The sequence below is a fragment of the Pan troglodytes genome, chromosome 10 (genome assembly GCF_028858775.2).
Source record: "Pan troglodytes isolate AG18354 chromosome 10, NHGRI_mPanTro3-v2.0_pri, whole genome shotgun sequence".
NCBI lineage: Eukaryota > Metazoa > Chordata > Mammalia > Primates > Hominidae > Pan > Pan troglodytes.
The window spans coordinates 39,581,648-39,601,640 of NC_072408.2; the positions used below are offsets into that span (position 1 = coordinate 39,581,648).

Sequence of the window (19,993 nt, forward strand, 5' to 3'; positions counted from 1 at the left end):
CAGGGTTTCACCATGTTAGCCAGGATGGCCTCGATCTCCTGACCTTGTGATCCACCCGCTTTGGCCTCCCAAAGTGCTGGGATTACAGGCGTGAGCCACCGCGCCCGGCCAAGCTGCCCTTTTCGGGCTATTCTGTCCTCTGACAAGTCTGGGAGAGGAGGCTTGGTCAAAGAATGAGTTGGAGAGCTTCAAGGCAGGGCAGTGGGATTGAATGAGCTCCCTTTCTACCCTCACCACTCACTGCTCAGAAGATTGATGATGACGCCAGTGCCCATGACCAGCTCCTCTGGGCGATTCACCTCAGCGGCCTGGATGACCTGCTCCTCTTTCTGGCCAGCTCGTCTGCTGAGGAGCAATGGAGCCTACATGTGCTAGAGATTGTCTCCCTTATGTTTCGTGACCAGGTGAGACCCCGGCCTATTGCCCGAGTCCCCTCCGCCCATGTACTTTTCTGCTGTACAGCCAGAATTGCTCTTGTGATAACGGCTGCATTATTTGGGGAAGGCAGGCGACAGCAGGAGTAGCCATGTCTTGAGTACAGTAGTACCCCCTTATTCATGGTTTTCGTTCCTTGATTTCAGTTACTCACAGTCAACCATGGTCTGAAAATATTAAGTGGAAAATTTCAGAAATAAACATTTTAGAAGTTTTAAACTTGTACATTGTTCTGAGTAGTGTGATGAAATCTTTTGTCCCTGTTTGTCCTAAACAAGATGTGAATCATCCCTCTGCCCAGCATATCCACACTGTATACCCGCCTGTTAGTCACGTACTAGCCATCTTGGTTATCAAATTGAAAAAACATAATAGAATATGTGTGTGTGCGTATATATATATGTATACATGTTCTGTTTTCTGATAACGTATATATATAGCACATATATACATTCTGTAAAACATAGAACGTACATGTTCTATGTATATGTGTATACACATACAAATATATATATATATGAATATATACATATATATATTTCAGCACTGTCTGCAGTTTCAGGCATCCAGTGGGTGTCTTAGAACATTTCCCCCTCAGATAAGGGAGAACGACAGCACAATGCCCCATTAATGGGGTTCTATTTTGTTCACTCTTTGCATCCCCAGTAGGCGTGAACTCAGGATAAGGAATGACTGTCCTCCTGATTCTTCCCTCTTTGTTCCAATCTAGAACCCCGAGCAGCTGGCGGGAGTAGGGCAGGGACGCTTAGCTCAGGAGCGGAGTGCAGATTTTGCAGAACTGGAGGTGTTGCGCCAGCGAGAGATGGCAGAAAAGAAGACTCGAGCCCTCCAGCGAGGCAACAGGTGAGTGACAGAGAGGCAGGTTCTTTTTCCTACATCATGGAATGCTGAGGGCATAGAAGGCAAATTCTAAGGTGGGGTGATTGAACAACATTTTAGTGTTTTTTTTTTTTTTTTTTTTTGAGACAGAATTTTGCCTTGTCGCCCAGGCTGGAGGGCACTGGCACGATCTCTGCTCACTGCAACCTCCGTCTCCTGGGTTCAAGCGATTCTCCTGCCTCAGCCTCCCCAGTAGCTGGGACTACAGGCGCATGCCACCATGCCAGGCTAATTTTTGTATTTTTAGTAGAGACAGGGTTTCACCATGTTGGCCAGGCTGGTCTCAAACTCCCGACCTCAGGTGATCCGCCTGCCTCAGCCTCCCAAAGTGCTGGGATTATAGGCGTGAGCCACTGTGCCCGACCAACATTTTGTAGTTTTAACTTGCTCCAATGTGCCGATGATAGAGAATGGAGATAAAGTTTCCAGAGAACTGAAAAATCACCTTGGACCTTTTTGTTTCTGCAGGCATTCTCGATTTGGGGGCTCCTATATTGTCCAGGGGTTGAAATCCATTGGGGAGAGGGACCTCATCTTTCACAAAGGCCTTCACAACGTGAGTATTCTTACATCTGGAGTGGGAACATAGTGGAGTTGCATAGCTTAAGCAGGGTAATCATCTTAAGAGTTCTTGGCTGTGCCTGGTGGCTCACACTTGTGGTCCCAGCACTTTGGGAGGCTGAGGCAGGAGGATTGCTTGAGCCCAGAAGTTCAAGATCAGACTGGGCAACATGGCAAGACCCTGTCTCTAAAAAAAAATTAAAGTAAAGGTTGGGTACAATGGCTCATGCCTGTAATCTTAACACTTTGAGAAGCTAAGGAAGGAGGATTGCTTGAGCCCAGGAGTTCGAGACCAGCCTGGGCAACATGGCAAAACCCTGTCCCTACAACAAGTGAAAAATACTAACTGAGCATGGTGGCACCCGCCTGTGGTCCTGACTACTCGGGAGGCTGAGGTGGGAGGATTCCTTGAGCCCAGGAGTTCAAGGCTCCAGTGTGCTATGATTGCATCATTATACTCCAGCCTGGGTGACAGAGCAAGTTCTTGTCTCAAAACAAAAACAAAAATTAGTTTCTTCTGAGAAAATTGACGAGAGCTGCAAGGGGAAGGTGGTATTTAGGAGTAATTCTGATCCCCCAACCGACACACCCAGCTACGAAACTACAGTTCAGATTTGGGAAAGCAGCCGAAAAAGGTGCCTAAACGTCGCCAGGCCGCCCGAGAGCTGTCCATTCAGCGCCGTTCTGCCCTCAATGTGAGGCTCTTCCTCAGAGACTTCTGCTCTGAGTTCCTGGAGAACTGTTACAACCGGCTCATGGGATCAGTAAAGGTGAGAACCTGTGAAGGATATGGAGATAATCAGGAATGGAATAGACAGGTGATGATGCAGCTGTTGGTGGGTAAGAAGTGGGGAGGAGCTCGGGGAGGCTGCCCCTGGAACGTGGACTCGTAGGTGGGAAGGATATACAGTTAGGATGTCCCTGAGAGATAGTGAAAATGCCAGGAGCGAGTGGGCTCCTGGCATGACAAAAGAGGCTCTGGAAAAATTGCCTCAGAGGGAGAGGAAAGGGAGAACAGGAGAGAGTTGGAAATTGTGGATCCTAGAGTATTATAGCGGTGTCCCGGCGTGGTGGCTCACACCTGTAATCCCAGCGCTTTGAGAGGCTGAGGCAGTGGATCACTTGAGGTCAGGAGTTCAAGACCAACCTGGCCAATATGGTGAAACCGTATCTCTACTAAAAAAAAAAATACAAAAGAAAAAAATTAGCCGGCATGGTGATGTGCATTTGTAGTCCCAGTTACTCGGGAGCCTGAGGCAGGATAATCACTTGAACCTGGGAGGCAGAGGTTGCAGTGAGCCGAGATCAGACCAGTGCACTCCAGCCTCATCATGACAGCGCAAGACTGTCAAAAAAAAAAGACCAGGCGCAGTGGCTCACGCCTGTAATACCAGCACTTTGGGAGTCCAAGGCAGGTGGATCACCTGAGATCGGGAGTTTGAGACCAGCCTGCAACATGGTGAAACCCCATCTCTACTGAAAATACAAAAAATTAACTGGGTGTGGCGGCGGGCACCTATAATCCCAGCTACCCAGGAGGCTGAGGCAGGAGAATCGCTTGAACCCAGGAGGTGGAAGTTGCGGTGAGCCGAGATCATGCCATTGCACTCCAGCCTGGGCAATAGAGTGAGACTCCGCCTCAAAAAAAAAAAAATTATGACAGTGGTGTCCAGCATCCATTCCATCATCATAGGACAGGAAGGAAGAAGTTGGAAGCCCTGAAGTCATGGTGATCTTTTTTTTTCTTTTTTAAATGTCAGGATCACCTGCTTCGGGAGAAAGCTCAGCAGCATGATGAGACCTATTATATGTGGGCCTTGGCTTTCTTCATGGCCTTCAACCGAGCTGCCTCCTTCCGACCAGGCCTGGTTTCTGAGACCCTCAGTGTCCGTACCTTCCACTTCATTGAGCAGAACCTCACCAACTACTATGAGATGATGCTGACTGACCGCAAGGAAGCTGCCTCCTGGGCACGCCGGTGAGTGGGATGGTTACTGGAGATAGAGTGAGCTAGGGATCTGAATGCTTGAATTCTGGCTGGTGCTTTTTTCCTGATTCAGGGTTCAGGTGATCAGTCTGGGGAGCAAGGACTGGCTGGGAAATTTAGTTTGGGTGGCACATTTTTTTTTTTTTGGCTGTGGGAAGTTGCTGTTTCCATGGGCCATTTCCCTAAGTTGTCCTCCATTTCACCGTTTCCCGTCAACTCTCAGGATGCACTTGGCTCTGAAGGCCTATCAGGAGCTGCTGGCAACAGTGAATGAGATGGACATATCTCCAGATGAGGCTGTGAGGGAGAGCAGCCGCATCATCAAGAGTGAGGCCCTGGCCTGGTCCCCGATCCCAGCCTGTCCCATCTCGTGATGAGAATCTCATTCTTCCCAGTCCCAGCTTCATCCATCTCTCCTTTTCAAGCTTTCCAGAATAGCCCTTCCATCCCTTTCTCTTCCCCATTCCTAGACAATATTTTCTATGTGATGGAGTACCGAGAACTATTCCTGGCACTTTTTCGAAAGTTTGATGAGAGATGCCAGCCCCGCTCTTTCCTTCGTGACCTGGTGGAGACCACCCACCTCTTCCTCAAAATGTTGGAGCGATTCTGTCGGAGCCGTGGGAACCTGGTGGTGCAGGTACTGGGCAGCCCCACAATGTAGAAAGAGCTGTAAGGGAGAGTCAAGGAAGGGAGGCTCTTTCTTCTCACAGTTTGTACAGCTTAAGTTCATCTGTTAAACGTGCTCTGAACTACGACAGCAAGAGGTTTGTGGGTGTTGGCCAGTGTGAGTCTACTACAGTTTCCTTCTCCCATTAGAATAATCTCTGATCTGCCATAAATATTTTAGTTCAGTCAGGAAACATTTATTGAACACCTACCACGTGCCAAGTACAAAAACCCTGGGGATTCATAATTTTAGAGTCTAATAATTATGCTATAGCATTTTCTGGTTATACCTTGAAAGCATTGTGGTGAGGTGGAAAGAGCCTTAAATTGCGGCCAGGCATGGTGGCGCACACCTGTAATCCCCGCGCTTGAGGAGGCCAAGGTGGGCAGATTACTTGAGGTCAGGGGTTCAAGACCAGCCTGGCCAACATGGTGAAACCCCGTCTCTACTAAAAATACAAAAATTAGCCAGGCGTGTTGATGCACACCTGTAATCCCAGCTACTCAGAAGGCTGAGACAGAATCGCTTGAATCCAGGAGGTGGAGATTGCAGTGAGCCAAGATCATGTCACTGCACTCCAGCCTGGGTGACACAGTGAGACTCTGTCTCAACAGCAACACAAAAAGAGCCTTAAATTGAACTTTAGAAAGTCTGGAATCTAGTCCTGTATTGGTTATTATTGGAATAAGCTCAAGCTGGTCGTGTCGGTCTCCAGATCCATAAAGTTGGGATTGTGACAGTTGTCCATGAACCCAAAGTAGAATCAGTGAAAAGCCTAGGACAGGCTGGGCACAGTGGCTCATGCCTGTAATTCCAGCACTTTGGGAGGCCACAGTGGGTGGATCATTTGAGGCCAGGAGTTTGAGACCAGCCTGGGCAACATGACAAAACTCCTTCTCTACTAAAAATACAAAAATTAGCTGGGTGTGATGGCACGCACCTGTAGTCCCAGCTATTTGGGAAGCTGAGGAACGAGAATTGCTTGAACCCATGAGGCAGAGGTTGCAGTAGGCCAAGATCATGCCACTGCACTCCAGTCTGGGCCACAGAGCAAGACTCTGTCTCAAAAAAAAAACAAAAAACAACAACAATTCACCAGCATGGTGGCACATACCTGTAGTCCCAGCTGCTCAGGAGGCTGAGGCACGAGGATCACTGGAACTTAGGAGTTTGAGGATGCAGTGAGCTGTGATTGAGACATTGCACTCCAGTCTGGGCGAGACCAAGACCCTATCTCTGAAAAATAAAATTATTGGTTCACATTAAAATAAAAAAAACCCTGGGACAAAATGCAAACTCCAAGGAATTTGTATCCTGGAAACACAGAGACTTTGCTTTGTATAAACAGATTTTGGGCCAGGCGCGGTGGCTCATGCCTGTAATCCCGGCACTTTGGGAGGCTGAGACGGGCAGATCACTTGAGGTCAGGAGTTCACGACCAGCCTGGCCAACATGGTGAAACCCTGTCTCTACTAAAAATACAAAAATTAGCCAGGCATGGTCATGCGCACCTGTAATCCCAGCTTCTTGGGAGGCTGAAGTGGGAGAATCACTTGAACCCGGGAGGCGGAGGTTGCAGTGAGCCAAGATCATGCCATTGCACTCCAGCCTGGGCAACAGAGCAAGACTCCGTCTCAAAAAACAAACGAACAAAAATTAGCCTGGTGTGGTGGCACACACCTGTAATCCCAGCTACTTGGGAGGCTGAGGCAGGAGAATCGCTTGAACCCAGGTGGCAGAGGTTGCAGTGAGCCGAGATCACGCCATTGCACTCCAGCCTGGGCAACAAGAGTGAAATTCTGTCTTAAAAAAAAAAAAAAAAAGATTTTGTACCAGAACCTTCCTATAACTCTAGTTGCTACAGCTTAAAATTCTGTCATAACTGGACTTGAAAGATGCAGTAGTACCAACGAGACTTTGCTAAAGGGTATTTTTGCACTCAGAGCTCTGTGGTATTATCTGTAATACTAGGTACTATCATTTATTGAGCATTTACTGTGTGTCAGACACTGTGCTGACGTTTTCATGTAATCCTCACAGTAGCACATGTGCCCAAAGTGGTTAAGCAACTTGTCCAAAGTCTTGTTAGTAATACTAGTTCAATACTCAAATCCAGATCTGCTGGACTCCATGCTCCTAAGATTTGGTGTGTTTGATTGTAAGTTCTTTAATGGAGCATGACCTTCAGGGGCCTCTCAGTTCATCCTGTTTGACTTTTGAGTACCCACACCAAAGACTGGTTCACAGCCCTGACTTGGGAGAAGCAGGATTTGGGTATTGACTCACTCTCCTGCTTTTCTTTTTTTAAAATTATTTATTTATTTATTTTTTTTTTTAAGCAGGGTCTCGCTCTGTTACCTAAGCTGGAGTGCAGTGGCTCAATCTCAGCTCACTGCAACCTCTCCTTCCCGTGCCCAAGTGATTCTTCTGCCTCAGCCTCCCAAGTAGCTGGGACTACAGGTACACACCACCATGCCTGGCTAATTTTTGTATTTTTTGTAGACACAGGGTCTCGCTGTGTTGCTCAGGCTGGTCTTGAACTCCTGACCTCAAGCGATCCACCTGCCTAGGCTTCCCAAAGTGTTGGGACTACAGGTGTGAGCCACTGCGCCTGGCTGTCCCACTTTTCAGGAGAAAAAATTAGAGGCTTTATTTACATAGTGCTTTGCATTTTATGAAGCTTTTCCATGTGTCTTATTTGATCCTCATAGCATCTGCTTATTCTATAGACCTCTTGAGATAGCACTGCTTTTGGCAAACCTCTGAACTCAGGAAATGGGTCAGGAGTTTTGCCATGGCATCTTATGCTCACTCACATTATAGCTCTTATCCACACTCTAGTGTAATTACCTTTCTACTTCCTGTCTCCACCACTAGAGTAAAAGCTCCTCAAAGGGAAGGAAATATGCTGTTCACTATTGCTTTCTATTACTGATGGATAGCCGATAATGGGCACTCTGCGAATGTCCAGTTAATTAGTTTTGTAATAGAAAAGACACTGATGGGGAAAAGGCCTCTTTAGCTCTCTTGACATCCTAATACAATTCTTTCCCCACAGAACAAACAAAAGAAGAGAAGGAAGAAGAAGAAGAAGGTCCTAGACCAGGCCATTGTTTCTGGTAATGTCCCATCTAGCCCAGAAGAAGTGGAGGCTGTGTGGCCAGCCCTGGCTGAGCAGCTACAGTGCTGTGCCCAGGTAGGTGGTTACAGAAACCCTGTCTTTTTTGAGAATAGTGCTCAGGGTATACAATCTGGGTTTTCCACTCCCTCCGCTCCCATAGCTTTATCCATCTCTAGAATTCTGAGCTCAGCATGGACTCCGTGGTTCCCTTTGATGCGGCCTCAGAGGTGCCAGTGGAGGAGCAGCGGGCAGAAGCTATGGTACGGATCCAAGACTGTCTCCTGGCTGGCCAGGCCCCACAGGCCCTGACTCTCCTGAGGTCTGCTCGGTAAGAACCCTGCCTGCTCATCCTCTTGGGCTTTGGGGGAAGGAGGAGGCCATCACTGCGGTACAGTGTTCTTAGTCTTCAAAAGAGAGTCATCTCATCAAGGCTCTGGGACTGTATACCAACTGACTCCTGGGGCGTTTTGATTGGTTTGTTGGGTTTTTTTGTTTCTGAAAAACATTAAAAAAGCATAGTTAATTGAGAAAAAAATAAAGCAAATCCTCACTTGACATCATCAATAAGTCCTTGGTAATTGCAGCTTTGAGTAAAATGACCTACAGCATGTTTCTTATAACGTTAAGAGAAAAAAAACTGGTTTTGTTATACATTGTTTCACTTAAAGTGGCAGTATCCAAGAACCTATTGAAGACATTAAGGGTGGACTTAACTTTAATTCTAGTAGCCAAAGATATGCATCATTAACATTTTGATGAGTAACCATCCAGAGGTTTTTTTGCTCTGTTACATGTAAAAATATCGTATATACTTTGTTTTACAAAAATGAAATACTGTACATGCTGATTTATAGTAATTTTTCACTTCTCAGTATATTATGAGCATGATTTCTCATCAGATATATTTCTGTAATTGTTAATGGCTTTAAAACACCATTGTGTGAATATGTACATTTGTTCAACCAGGTGTCAAACATTTAGATTGTTTGCATTTTGTTCTTACCTGGTTTTTATTGAATTGTGGCTTATGAGGAAAATTTTCCCTGGAGTCTTTGTTTCATTTGAGGTAACAGTTTGCATTCTGTTTCTGGCCAACAAAAGAAATAAGTCTAAATTCCTTCTTCTACTTCGAATTATAAATTTAAAGCCAGATTTCCCCTGGGTAAAGCCTTTTTTCTATCTGTGCTCCAGGGAGGTGTGGCCTGAAGGAGATGTGTTTGGCTCTCAAGACATTTTTCCAGAGGAAGAGATCCAGTTGCTGAAACAAATCCTCTCTGCTCCACTTCCCCGTGAGTCTCCACCCTTCACATCTGTCTCCTTCCAGCTCTTTTCTAGCACCAACATAACAGAGACTCAGTAATCCTCCCTCTGTCTATAGGGCAGCAGGGCCCAGAGGAACGTGGGGCAGAGGAAGAAGAAGAGGAGGAGGAGGAGGAGGAAGAGGAGGAGTTGCAAGTGGTCCAGGTGTCGGAGAAAGAATTTAATTTTCTGGACTACCTGAAACGGTGCGGGCTGAGAGGCCTGAGTTGGTCCTAGAATGGCAATTGTGCGGCTGTAAGGATGAGCTATGTCTTCCTTATGCTGACATCCTCTCCCTCCTTGTTTTGGTGCAGCTTTGCATGTTCAACTGTCGTTCGAGCCTATGTGCTGCTACTAAGGAGCTACCAGCAGAATAGTGCTCACACTAACCATTGCATTGTGAAGATGCTGCACCGGCTGGCCCATGACCTCAAAATGGAAGCCCTACTTTTTCAGCTGTCAGTCTTCTGCCTCTTCAATCGTCTGCTTAGTGACCCTGCTGCTGGAGCCTACAAAGTGAGGGAATAACAAGGAATGGGGTTCTGGAAGGGTATGGGAACCCTCAGGTAAATAAATAATCTTCAGGAGATAGAAGGTGCTGAGAGGTGTCAAGGGCTGGAAGATGGGAAAACAATGAGAAAGTAGACAGGCAGGTTGAGGGAGCTGCATGGAGAAGGACAGAAGAGAGTGAGTGAGGAGGGGGCAGCTGGGAACAGCTATAGAGAAAATACCTAGAGGGCCAGGTTCGGGTCTGCATTGGACCAGAGAGGCCTCATAGTAACCTCCTTCTCCTACAGGAGCTAGTGACTTTTGCCAAATACATCCTGGGCAAATTTTTTGCACTGGCTGCAGTCAACCAAAAAGCCTTTGTGGAGCTGTTGTTCTGGAAGAACACAGCTGTGGTTCGAGAGATGACTGAGGGCTACGGCTCCCTGGATGACAGGTGAGCTTGAAGTTGGCAAAGGGTGGGTGGGGGTAGGGGAAGTTTGATGCAGAGTCACAGAATGTCAAAGCTGTTAAGAGCTTGCATGTCATTTAGCCCACTGTTTCTTTCCCTATCATGGGTGAGAAAACAGGCTCAGGAGGTGAAATGCTTTACCTAAAGTTATCCAAGAGAGGAGCAGGGACTGGAGCCTAAGTCTAGTGTGTATCTAGTTTCCTTCTCCATCACCAGCCTCCATAGAGGTAGTCACTGTTGGGAGCTGGGTGGTTGCCCAGAGAGAGTCTGTGTGCGACCTCTCCCAAAATGTGCTGGGAAACCATGAGGATTTGTAGAAATGTTTGTCCTCTTTCCCTTAGTATCTCAGCCCCTCTCCTTTCACACTTAGTCTCTTTTTCCCATAATATTCTCAGTCCCTAGAGTCAGAATGGTCAGGGTTCCATTGGCCCAACCTGGAAAATCTCTTAGTTTGACTTTTAGGTTCTTACGTGGAAGGAAAGTGAAGGGAAGGAGGCACACTGTAGGCCTCTGCTGGCTGGCTTCTTTCAGTTACCTGCCTCGTCCTTCCTGTTCTTTTCAGAACTGATCAGAGAAGGCCTTTGGTCTCCTCTTTTTGGGCCAAGAACCTATATGCTCCCTTTCTCCTTTCACCATTCAGGTCTTCCAGTCGCAGAGCACCTACATGGAGCCCCGAAGAAGAGGCTCATCTTCGGGAGCTGTACCTCGCCAATAAGGACGTGGAAGGTGAGAGGCCTTGGGATCTGGAGAGTTTATGAGGAGGGCAGCTTGAGCTGTGGGACCTTCTTTACTGCCTTAGTCCTTCCCCACGCCAGGGCAGGATGTGGTGGAAGCCATCTTGGCCCACCTGCCTCGAACACGCAAGCAGATCATCCACCATCTGGTACAGATGGGACTGGCTGACAGTGTCAAGGACTTCCAAAGGTAGAGAGGCACATGCTCTGGTGGCTATTGGGATGGGGACTCGTGATCACTTCCTGGGCTTCCTCTTCCACTGACACCTTCCTAATCAGGAAAGGAACCCATATTGTACTGTGGACGGGGGATCAGGAGTTGGAGCTGCAGCGGCTTTTTGAGGAATTCCGGGACTCAGATGGTGAGTAAGCTGGAAACTCAGGGGACCTTTGAGATGAAAGCCAAGCTATCCATTTATTTTGGGGCTGCCTTTTATTCCCAAGGAAAGATTCTCCCATCCCTTCTGTTCACTTACTATATTTGTAAGTGTCATTTTTGGATGAATTGAGGTACCCTCTTTCCAGAGACCTCTGATTTATTTTACTCATCTCTTTCCCTGTTGCCCTTGGGTATTCACATGCTTGCTTTTTATAGATGTCCTGGGTCATATCATGAAGAATATCACAGCCAAACGCTCACGGGCCCGAATAGTGGATAAACTCTTGGCTCTGGGGCTGGTGGCTGAGCGGCGGGAGCTGTACAAGAAACGGCGGAAAAAGTTGGCATCCTCCATCTTGGTAACAATCTGACCCTAGCTCTGCTGGCATGGGCTCGCTTCCCTTGAAGTGCTCCTTAGGAGCAGTCCACCCGGATTCTTCCTGCCTGAGGCTGTTCTGACCAGGTCCTTCCGAGAGAGCAGGCGCGGGGGGGTGCGGCGGTCAGGAACGAGGAGACTCCACTAAGTTCCTTGTGTTGCCTTCATTTTCATTCCCCCAACGCCCAATGAATTTTAGCCAAATGGAGCGGAGTCCCTGAAAGATTTTTGCCAGGAAGATCTGGAAGAAGAGGAAAACCTGCCTGAGGAAGACAGCGAAGAGGAAGAAGAAGGGGGCTCAGAAGCAGAACAAGTCCAGGGTAGCTTAGTCCTTTCAAATGAAAACCTTGGTCAAAGCCTGCATCAGGAAGGTGAGGACTTTGGCTGGGAGAGATGTCTCAGGTGGAGGGCTTGGGAGTAGGGTCAAATGTAAGTTTCCCTCATTTCCTTAGGCTTTTCTATCCCGCTCCTATGGCTCCAGAACTGCCTGATCCGAGCAGCTGATGATCGGGAAGAGGATGGTGAGTGGACAGGCGACACTTTTAGGAGAAGAGCCCTGGAGGCTATTGGAGACCTACCTGGTCATGGGATGGAGAACCAGTTCTTCCCTTATATCTTCACCATATGACTATTGACCCTGTCTTAGGCTGCTCCCAGGCCGTTCCATTGGTGCCACTCACAGAGGAAAATGAGGAAGCCATGGAAAACGAACAGTTTCAGCAGCTGTTGCGCAAGCTAGGGGTTCGGCCCCCTGCCTCTGGGCAGGTAAATATGTCAGTTACAGTGTCAACCAAGGCGAGTTAGTCCTATTTCCAAATACATCTCCTCCTCCTCCTCACTGTCATGGTGGTCCTCCTTATCATCCTTATCGTCATCTTGGTCCTTCTCATTGTCTTGTCATCTCTGACCAAGATTCCTGCAGCAGCCATTCTGCTAGTCTTCTTTTCCTCTCTCTAATCTCCCCTTCCCCTAGATCCATCTTCCAGACTGCCTCCAGATTTATCTTTTTAAAATATAGTCTTGATTACAGTTGTCCCTTAGTATCTGAGAGGGGATTGGTTCCAGGACCCCCCTGCCCACAGATACCAAAATCTATAGATGCTGAAGTCCCTTTTTGTAGTATTTGTAAATAACCTAGGTACAACCTGTATACTTCGTCATTTCTAGATTACATATAATACCTATACAATGTAAATGTTAGGTAAATAATTGTTATACTGTATTGTAAATATATATATACATTTTATTTATATATATATACACACACACACACACACATATATATATATATAATTTTTTTTTTTTTTTTTTTTTTTTTTTTGAGGCAGAGTCTCACTCCATCACCCAGGCTGGAGTGCAGTGGCTCAGTCTCAGCTCACTGTCGCCTCAACCTCCCAGACTCAGGTGATCCTCCCACCTCAGCCTCCTGAGTAGCTGGGACTACAGGCCTATATTACCACTCCCAGCTAATTTTTTGTATTTTTTGTAGAGATGGGGTTATGCCATGTTGCCCAGGCTGTGTATTATTGTTTAATGTTGTATTGTTATTTTTTTTTAATATTGTCGATCTACAGTGGTTTGAATCCACAGACTCAGAACTTGTGGATATGGAGGGTCAAGTCCCCTGTCCAGAGCCATTGATGGTTCCTTACTGCTTGCAGGACAGAATCCACAAACTCCAAATGGCATCCCCATTCTTGGCCAACCTTTGCAGCCTCACAGCCACACCACTCACACACCGACTTTACATCATAGTCACCCTGGTAGGCTTTTTCATGCCTCCAAATGGTTAATCATGCCAGTCCCTTTATTGGAAGGCTGCAACCGTGCACACAAGGTGACACACACACACACACACTCCATCTGTCTTACTGATGGACCTCTACCCAGTCTTCAAGAGTCTGCTCAATTGTCACCTTGTCAGAGAAGCAGTCCTTGTCATTCTTTCAACCCCTGAAGTAAAAAAAATCACTTTTGCAGCTGTGATTTGTTCATGCCCCTGATGCAGCCTTAATCCTGTGGAATCTGCTGGGTACGGTGGCTCACACCTGTAATCCCAGCACTTTGGGAGGCTGAGGCAGGCGGATCACCTGAGGTCAGGAGTTCAAGACCAGCCTGGCCAACATGGCAAAACCCTGTCTCTACTAAAAATACAAAAATTAGCCCGGTGTGGTGGTAGGCACCTGTAGTCCCACCTACTTGGGAGGCTGAGGCAGGAGAATTGCTTGAACCCAGGAGGGTGAGCCTTTATTGCTTTGCCACGGCACTCTAGCCTGGGCAACAGAGTGAGACTCTGCCTCAAAAAAAAAAAAAAAAAATCCTGTGATATTACAGTACATTTGTTCTTTTTCCCACTGGATTGTGAGTTATTTGATAGCAAGGATCATACCTGATTCACCTTTACATCCCCAGGATTTATTTATTTATTTATTTATTCAATTGACAACTATAGCCAGGTGTAGTGGCTCATGCCTGTAATCCCAGCACTTTGGGAGGCTGAGGTGGGAGGATCGTTTGAGACTGGCCTGGGCAACACAGCAAGACCCTGTCTCTACAAAAAATTTTAAGTAGTTGGGCATCATGGTGGCATGCACCCCTGTGGTCCTGGCTACTTGAGAGGCTGAGGCAGGAGGATAGCTTGATCCCAAGAGATCGAGACTACAGTGGACCATGATTGTGCCACTGCACTTCAGCCTGAGTGACAGAGGCAGACCCCTTCTCATTTAAAAAAAAAAAAAAGAACAACCAAAAAAACCTATAACTGGGAACCTCCTAATGTAGCAGGCACTGTGCTAGGCACTGGGTATATATTAGATAGTAAGTATTATAATAAGTAGAGTTCACAACCCTTGTGGATCTTCACCAATGTTGGGTCATATATATTCAATGAATATCATACTCTGGGAAACAAAAAGCTGGTCCTTTCCCTTTTCAACTTTTTGGCCCCTGTAGGAAACCTTCTGGCGAATTCCAGCCAAGCTGAGTCCTACCCAGCTCCGGAGGGTAGCAGCTTCTTTGAGTCAACCAGAGGAGGAACAGAAGCTGCAGCCAGAGCTACAGCCTAAAGTCCCTGGAGAGCAAGGCTCTGATGAGGAGCACTGTAAAGAGCACCGAGCACAAGCCCTGAGGGCCCTCTTGCTAGCCCACAAGAAGAAAGCAGGCCTGGCATCCCCAGAGGGTAATAGTGCGACAGCCATCTTCTGAGTATTAACGTGTCAGCCATGTTGGTCTAGAGGGCAGGAAAGGTGTTCTGAGAATATGAGGACCAAGTTCCTAATTTTGTGTCATTTATGGTCATTGCAGAGGAAGACGCTGTTGGTAAAGAGCCGCTGAAGGCAGCACCCAAGAAACGACAATTGCTGGACAGCGACGAGGAACAGGAAGAAGATGAGGGCAGGAACAGAGGTAGGGAATTTAATGGGACCTTCTTTTTCTTCTCTAATCCTGAAGACAAACTCTACCACGTCCTTACCCCTTAACATATTTAGATATTCTCTCTCTCTCACCCCCATCGTTCCCACAGCACCAGAGTTGGGAGCTCCAGGAATCCAAAAGAAGAAACGATATCAGATTGAGGATGATGAGGATGACTGAAGAGCTAAGAAGCCTAGGGGTAGAGATAGACACGTTTTTAGATGGTGCATTCAAGTCAGAGTTGGAAGGGTCATACAGGACCTGGAAGCTCCTCTTACTGGACAGAGCAGTAGAATCCCAGGCTCTTCCACGGATTTAGGCTGAGAAACTTCAGCAGCAGTATTGGACTTCTCTGCTGTCAGTCTTTGTTTCTCCCAGTTTTTATCGGTATGCCCCAGCAGCTCTCTGGAGATTTAGTTCTCTTCTTCTAGGAACCATTTCTTTTGGTTATTGGAGCTCCTTAGCAAATAAGAGGAGTGAGTGAAATAGAGAAAGCACCCTGGACCCCTTTTATTGGTCTGTTCCTTTGGCTTTCTCTTGGAGGTGGGTCGCAGCACCAGATGGGGAGCTTTATGACATGACAGGCGGGAGTTTTGTACCACTTTTAGAAGATACCAGATGCCTCTGTCCTCATTTTCTTTCCTATGATCATCCTCTAGATACCAGATAGAGGCCCATTCCTGCATTTGAGATAGGGTTGGAATATAGTACTCTAGATGATGAATGTGTTTGCTTTGTGTTTGGTATTAAACATGTAAGATTAGAAGTTCTCATCTCAGTCTGACTTGTCGATATGTCTAAGTTCCCCAGCCCTTCCCCTGCTGTGCTCTTGAAAGAAGAACTTAACAATTTTAGGGTAAAAAGAGACCAACAGACCGGCACAGTGGCTCAAACCTGTTGTCCTAGCACTTTGGGAGGCTGAGGCGGGCAGATCACCTGAGGTCAGGAGTTTGAGACCAGCCTGGACAATATGGCGAAATCCCACCTCCACTAAAAATACAAAAATTAGCCGGCCATGGTGGCACGCGCCTGTAATCCCAGCCACTCGGGTGGCTGAGGCAGGAGAATTGCCTGAACCCAGGAGGCAGAGGTTGCAGTGAGCTAAGGTCACGCCAGTGCATATGCCTGGGCGACAGAGCGAGACTCTGTCTCAAAAAAAAAAGAAAAAAAAAAAGACCAACAACCTTCCCTTTTCTTCCGCTTTCCCTACAGAAGACACAGAAAAGCATTTTTGCCTCTAGATCCTTTTGTCTAGGGTAAATTCTTAGGGTGACAAGAGTATGCGGCAGGAAGAAGGAGGAGCCATAAAGGAAGAGAAGCCAGCTTGTTGGCATGGGGCATAGAAAAGGACAAAATCTAGGCATGAAAAGGATGGATAAATACTGCAAATATTATGTTCTTACCCATTCTTGGAAATGTCAGCTTTCTTGCTTCCTGTGCTTCCAGCCGAGGTAGGGCGAAGGTGAGATTGAGAAAATAGCCATTCAGCTCAGGAAGGCTTCTAAGTAAAGGATGGATTTGGATTGTCCTGTTGCTTTGACTTTTCATTCTTATTTTTTCCTGAAAAGATGAGGATCTCCCATAGCCTCTAAAAGTGGGAGTGAAGCTATTTCCATGGTAATTGAAGTTTCCACGGGCTAGACACTTTCTAGCTCTGGCCAGTCTTGGTGTCTCTTCATCCTGAGCCTTTCTCCACTTCGCAACCTGAGCACTGCTTCCTTCCAGCAGAGCTGCTCTGTTGTCCCCCCATGGTCCGGGCTGTGCTGCTCCTTTGCTGTGTCCTGCTGTCCCCAGTATCTGCCTTTTTTTTTTTGGAGACAAAGTCTCGCTCTGTCACCCAGGCTGGAGTGTGCCAGCGTGATCTCGGCTCGCTGCAGCCTCTGCCTGCCGGGTTCAAGTGATTCTCTTGCCTTGGCCTCCCAAGTAGCTGGAATTACAGGTACGAGCCACCACGCCCAGCAAATTTTTTGTATTTTTAATAGAGACAGGATTTCACCACGTTGGCCAGGCTGGTCTTGAACTCCTGACCGAAGGTGATCCGCCTGCCTTGGCCTCCCAAAGTGCTGGGATTACAAGCGTGAGCCACCGTGCTCGGCCTAGCAGCTGCCTTTTTTTTTTTTTTTTTTTTTCTTTTTTGTGATGGAATCTCACTCTGTCGCCCAGGCTGGAGTGCAGTGGCACAGTGTCAGTTCACTGCAACCTCTGGCTCCTGGGTTGAAGCAATTCTCCTGCCTCAGCCTCCTGAGTAGCTGGGATTACAAGCATGCACCACCACACCTGGCTAATTTTTGTATTTTTAGTAAAGATGGGGGTTCATCATGTTGACCAGGCTGGTCTGGAACTCCTGACCTCAAATTATCCTCCCACCTCAGCCTCCCAAAGTGCTTGAGCCACCGCATGAGCTGGTGGCTTAATTACAGGCATGAGCCACCGCATCCGGCCGTGGCTGCCTTTCTAAGAAATACCTAGAACTGGACCCTGACTTTCCATCCCTCTTTGAAATTTCCAGCCCCAGTTTCTTCTAGCAGTGTTTATCAGTATAGAAAATTTACTATGTATTGGCCGGGCATGGTGGCTCACACCTGTAATCCCAGCACTTTGGGAGGCCGAGACGGGAGAATGACGAGGTCAGGAGATCGAGACACTGGCTAACACGGTGAAACCCCATCTCTACTAAAAATATAAAAAATAGCCAGGCATGGTGGCGGGCACCTGTAGTCCCAGCTACTCAGGAGACTGAGGCAGGAGAATGGTGTGAACCCAAGAGGCAGAGGTTGCAGTGAGCTGAGATCGCACCACTGCACTCCAGCCTGGGTGACAGAGCGAGACTCCGTCTCAAAAAAAGAAAAAAAGAAAAGAAAATTTACTATTTATTAGGCACAAGAGGTATTTTTGTCCTTTTCCGTTTATTTACCCTTTGGAAATTTTTAAATGAGAAGAGGAGTAAAAAGCTATTTCTCACATATTTGAATCACAGCCATCTGATTTCTCCTTATTCTGGGTCTCTTGGATTAAGCTGGGAATGTGGGAGCAAGAGGTAGATACTGCTTTTGCGGCATTTCTGACACCTAAACAAGCTCTGATTAGTCAGTACATATCAATTCAGGTATAGATTGGGAGAACCTATAGATCACGATGACAGTCACACATGTATGAAAGGGAGAAAGAGAAAAATTACAGTGCTACTCAGAAAATCTTGGCCAAGTTGATACAGAGCCCCAGAGTGAAGATTACATGACTGAGGAGTCACATGTCTGGCCGACTTGGCTGGGCTCTAGCACTGTCCACCTGTCATTGTCTCAGAGCAGCCTGTAGAGAGGGATGCTGCTGTGATCACTGCAGAACATTCTAAAGAGTGGAAGCTGTCGGCCAAATAGAATGTTCACTCTGTGTTCTCTTGAAGGGAGATCTGAGCAGAACACCACAGGGCAAATAGGCAAATGTTTGCCAAAATTGTGCCCTTACTGACCTTAGAGACAAGCAACTGTCCCCTCTCATGAGACAGAGAACTGGGACTGGAACAACCTACCTGGGAAAGCCCACCTCTCACTGACTACCCTCTGGTAATTTGGTGCTCTCAAATATTTAAGTAGAAAGTGAAGCAGAGGAAGGTCCTGGTGACCAGGGAATAGGAGAAGTCAAATAAGATCAGTGGGGTACCATTTCCTATGTAACTGGGCTTTAACCTAAAATGAACACAAGCCTGGAGGTAATGGGTGAGTGAAACGGTCTGTTTTCTAACTCCCACTTCAGCTGATCATTTACTGCTACATGTTGCACACACTCTGGCTGCCATTTCATATGGAACCCAAACTAAGGCCCTGATGTCCCTTGCTTCGTATTTGCAGAGCCCTGGTTCTGCCAGACCTGGCTTCCAAAGTTCCTGCCTGGTGTCTTCCATATGTCCTCTCTACCCAGGATCTAGTAGGCCCGGCACTAAGGAAAGCCCTGGAGCAGGCTGACTACTAAACTTGATGCCAGGCCCTGAAGATTTGGCTATACAGGGTGGGATGTGTGAAAGCCACATAGTCCCATACACACCAGCTCCAAGGATTCTGGAATTTCAGTGGCATAAGGAGGAGCCTGCCAGGTGATACCGTGGCCTCTGTTCTGCAGGTGTTAAGACAGGCTTCAGTCAGACCCAGGAAAAGCCAGATGTGTCTTTCCCACTGAGTACTGTGAGCAGGGGCAGGAATATCCTGAGCACAATGTGTTCCAGTTTTTGCCAGGAGTGGGAACCTACTCCTGGCAGTGGCGGCCCATCTGGAGTGGTCACTGCAAAGACGCCAGCTGCAGCCGGGGAGGTGCGGTGAGGGCTGCATGCTCCACAGAACCAGGGAGAGCCAGGAACAGGCAGGAGCCCCGCCCCCTTTCAAGTTGGCGGGTCCCCACCCTCCTGGGTACAGCTACAGCAGCACAGCCACAGCTGTGGATCCAGGCATCCCTATGCTCTTAGGGGCCTACGAAGCCTCACTGCACCCGCAGGCTTAGAAGTGCCTGCTCCCACTGCCTAGCCTCTTCCCAGTCTGTTTTTAGAGCAAAGTTGAGGCCAAGCCCAGCACTGTTGTGACCTGGCCATGTGTGCACGCCCTCCTGGCAGTGCTGACACACCAGCCCCCTGCCACCTTGGCCCCCTCTAAACTTTGTACACTAACAAGCATGGGAGAGGGGCTGAGGGGGAGCCAAGGGTGACTTGGCAGGGGCCTGCAAGTGCCCCTCAGCAGGAACAGCTTGGGTCCCGTGGATGACATTATTGATGGTGGCAGAAGGCAGGCTCCTGGGTGGAAAGGTGCAGGTCCAGTGAAGTCCCACCTTCAAGCCAGGGACAGCCTGAAGCCTGGGTGCCGGACTGTCACTTCTGGGTGGAGTCCATTTCCCAGAATGAGAACTCATGATGCTTATTCTGGGCCATCCATGGCCCAATCAGCATGCACTTCCTCCCTTCTGAAGCCCATGAAAACCTTGGACTCAGCCACTCACAGAGACATTGAATCGACCTGCATGTGGAAAGGAGCTACTCACTGCCAGTCTCCTGAGGGCTGCTGTGTCGCTCAATGAAGCTCCTCTCTGCCCTGCCCTCCAGTTGTCTGTGTACCTCATTCTTCCTGGATATGGACAAGAACTCAGGACCCACGGAATGGTGGAACTGAAAGAGCTGT

At 47.7% G+C, this 19,993-nt stretch overlaps 1 protein-coding gene across 2 annotated transcripts in view; it reads left to right on the plus strand.

Moving 5' to 3' along the window:
• The window catches only part of TIMELESS (timeless circadian regulator), a 32,081-nt gene extending 16,474 nt beyond the window's left edge, over nucleotides 1–15,607 (plus strand). Inside the window, exons 7-29 of one of the 2 annotated variants that reach the window (XM_509535.7) lie at nucleotides 249–404; nucleotides 1,166–1,299; nucleotides 1,804–1,891; nucleotides 2,490–2,666; nucleotides 3,657–3,874; nucleotides 4,107–4,210; nucleotides 4,354–4,523; nucleotides 7,612–7,749; nucleotides 7,851–8,002; nucleotides 8,866–8,963; nucleotides 9,053–9,179; nucleotides 9,288–9,489; nucleotides 9,771–9,916; nucleotides 10,572–10,657; nucleotides 10,747–10,855; nucleotides 10,945–11,027; nucleotides 11,261–11,403; nucleotides 11,620–11,791; nucleotides 11,873–11,941; nucleotides 12,067–12,185; nucleotides 14,373–14,598; nucleotides 14,724–14,825; nucleotides 14,944–15,607. In XM_509535.7, coding sequence (XP_509535.4) covers nucleotides 249–404; nucleotides 1,166–1,299; nucleotides 1,804–1,891; nucleotides 2,490–2,666; nucleotides 3,657–3,874; nucleotides 4,107–4,210; nucleotides 4,354–4,523; nucleotides 7,612–7,749; nucleotides 7,851–8,002; nucleotides 8,866–8,963; nucleotides 9,053–9,179; nucleotides 9,288–9,489; nucleotides 9,771–9,916; nucleotides 10,572–10,657; nucleotides 10,747–10,855; nucleotides 10,945–11,027; nucleotides 11,261–11,403; nucleotides 11,620–11,791; nucleotides 11,873–11,941; nucleotides 12,067–12,185; nucleotides 14,373–14,598; nucleotides 14,724–14,825; nucleotides 14,944–15,014 — 3,090 coding nt within the window. In that variant the 3' untranslated portion in view covers nucleotides 15,015–15,607. The remainder of the gene's footprint in view (nucleotides 1–248; nucleotides 405–1,165; nucleotides 1,300–1,803; nucleotides 1,892–2,489; nucleotides 2,667–3,656; nucleotides 3,875–4,106; nucleotides 4,211–4,353; nucleotides 4,524–7,611; nucleotides 7,750–7,850; nucleotides 8,003–8,865; nucleotides 8,964–9,052; nucleotides 9,180–9,287; nucleotides 9,490–9,770; nucleotides 9,917–10,571; nucleotides 10,658–10,746; nucleotides 10,856–10,944; nucleotides 11,028–11,260; nucleotides 11,404–11,619; nucleotides 11,792–11,872; nucleotides 11,942–12,066; nucleotides 12,186–14,372; nucleotides 14,599–14,723; nucleotides 14,826–14,943) is intronic. The other variant, XM_009425126.5, reaches the window with a different exon arrangement.
• Nucleotides 15,608–19,993: the final 4,386 nt, after the last annotated feature.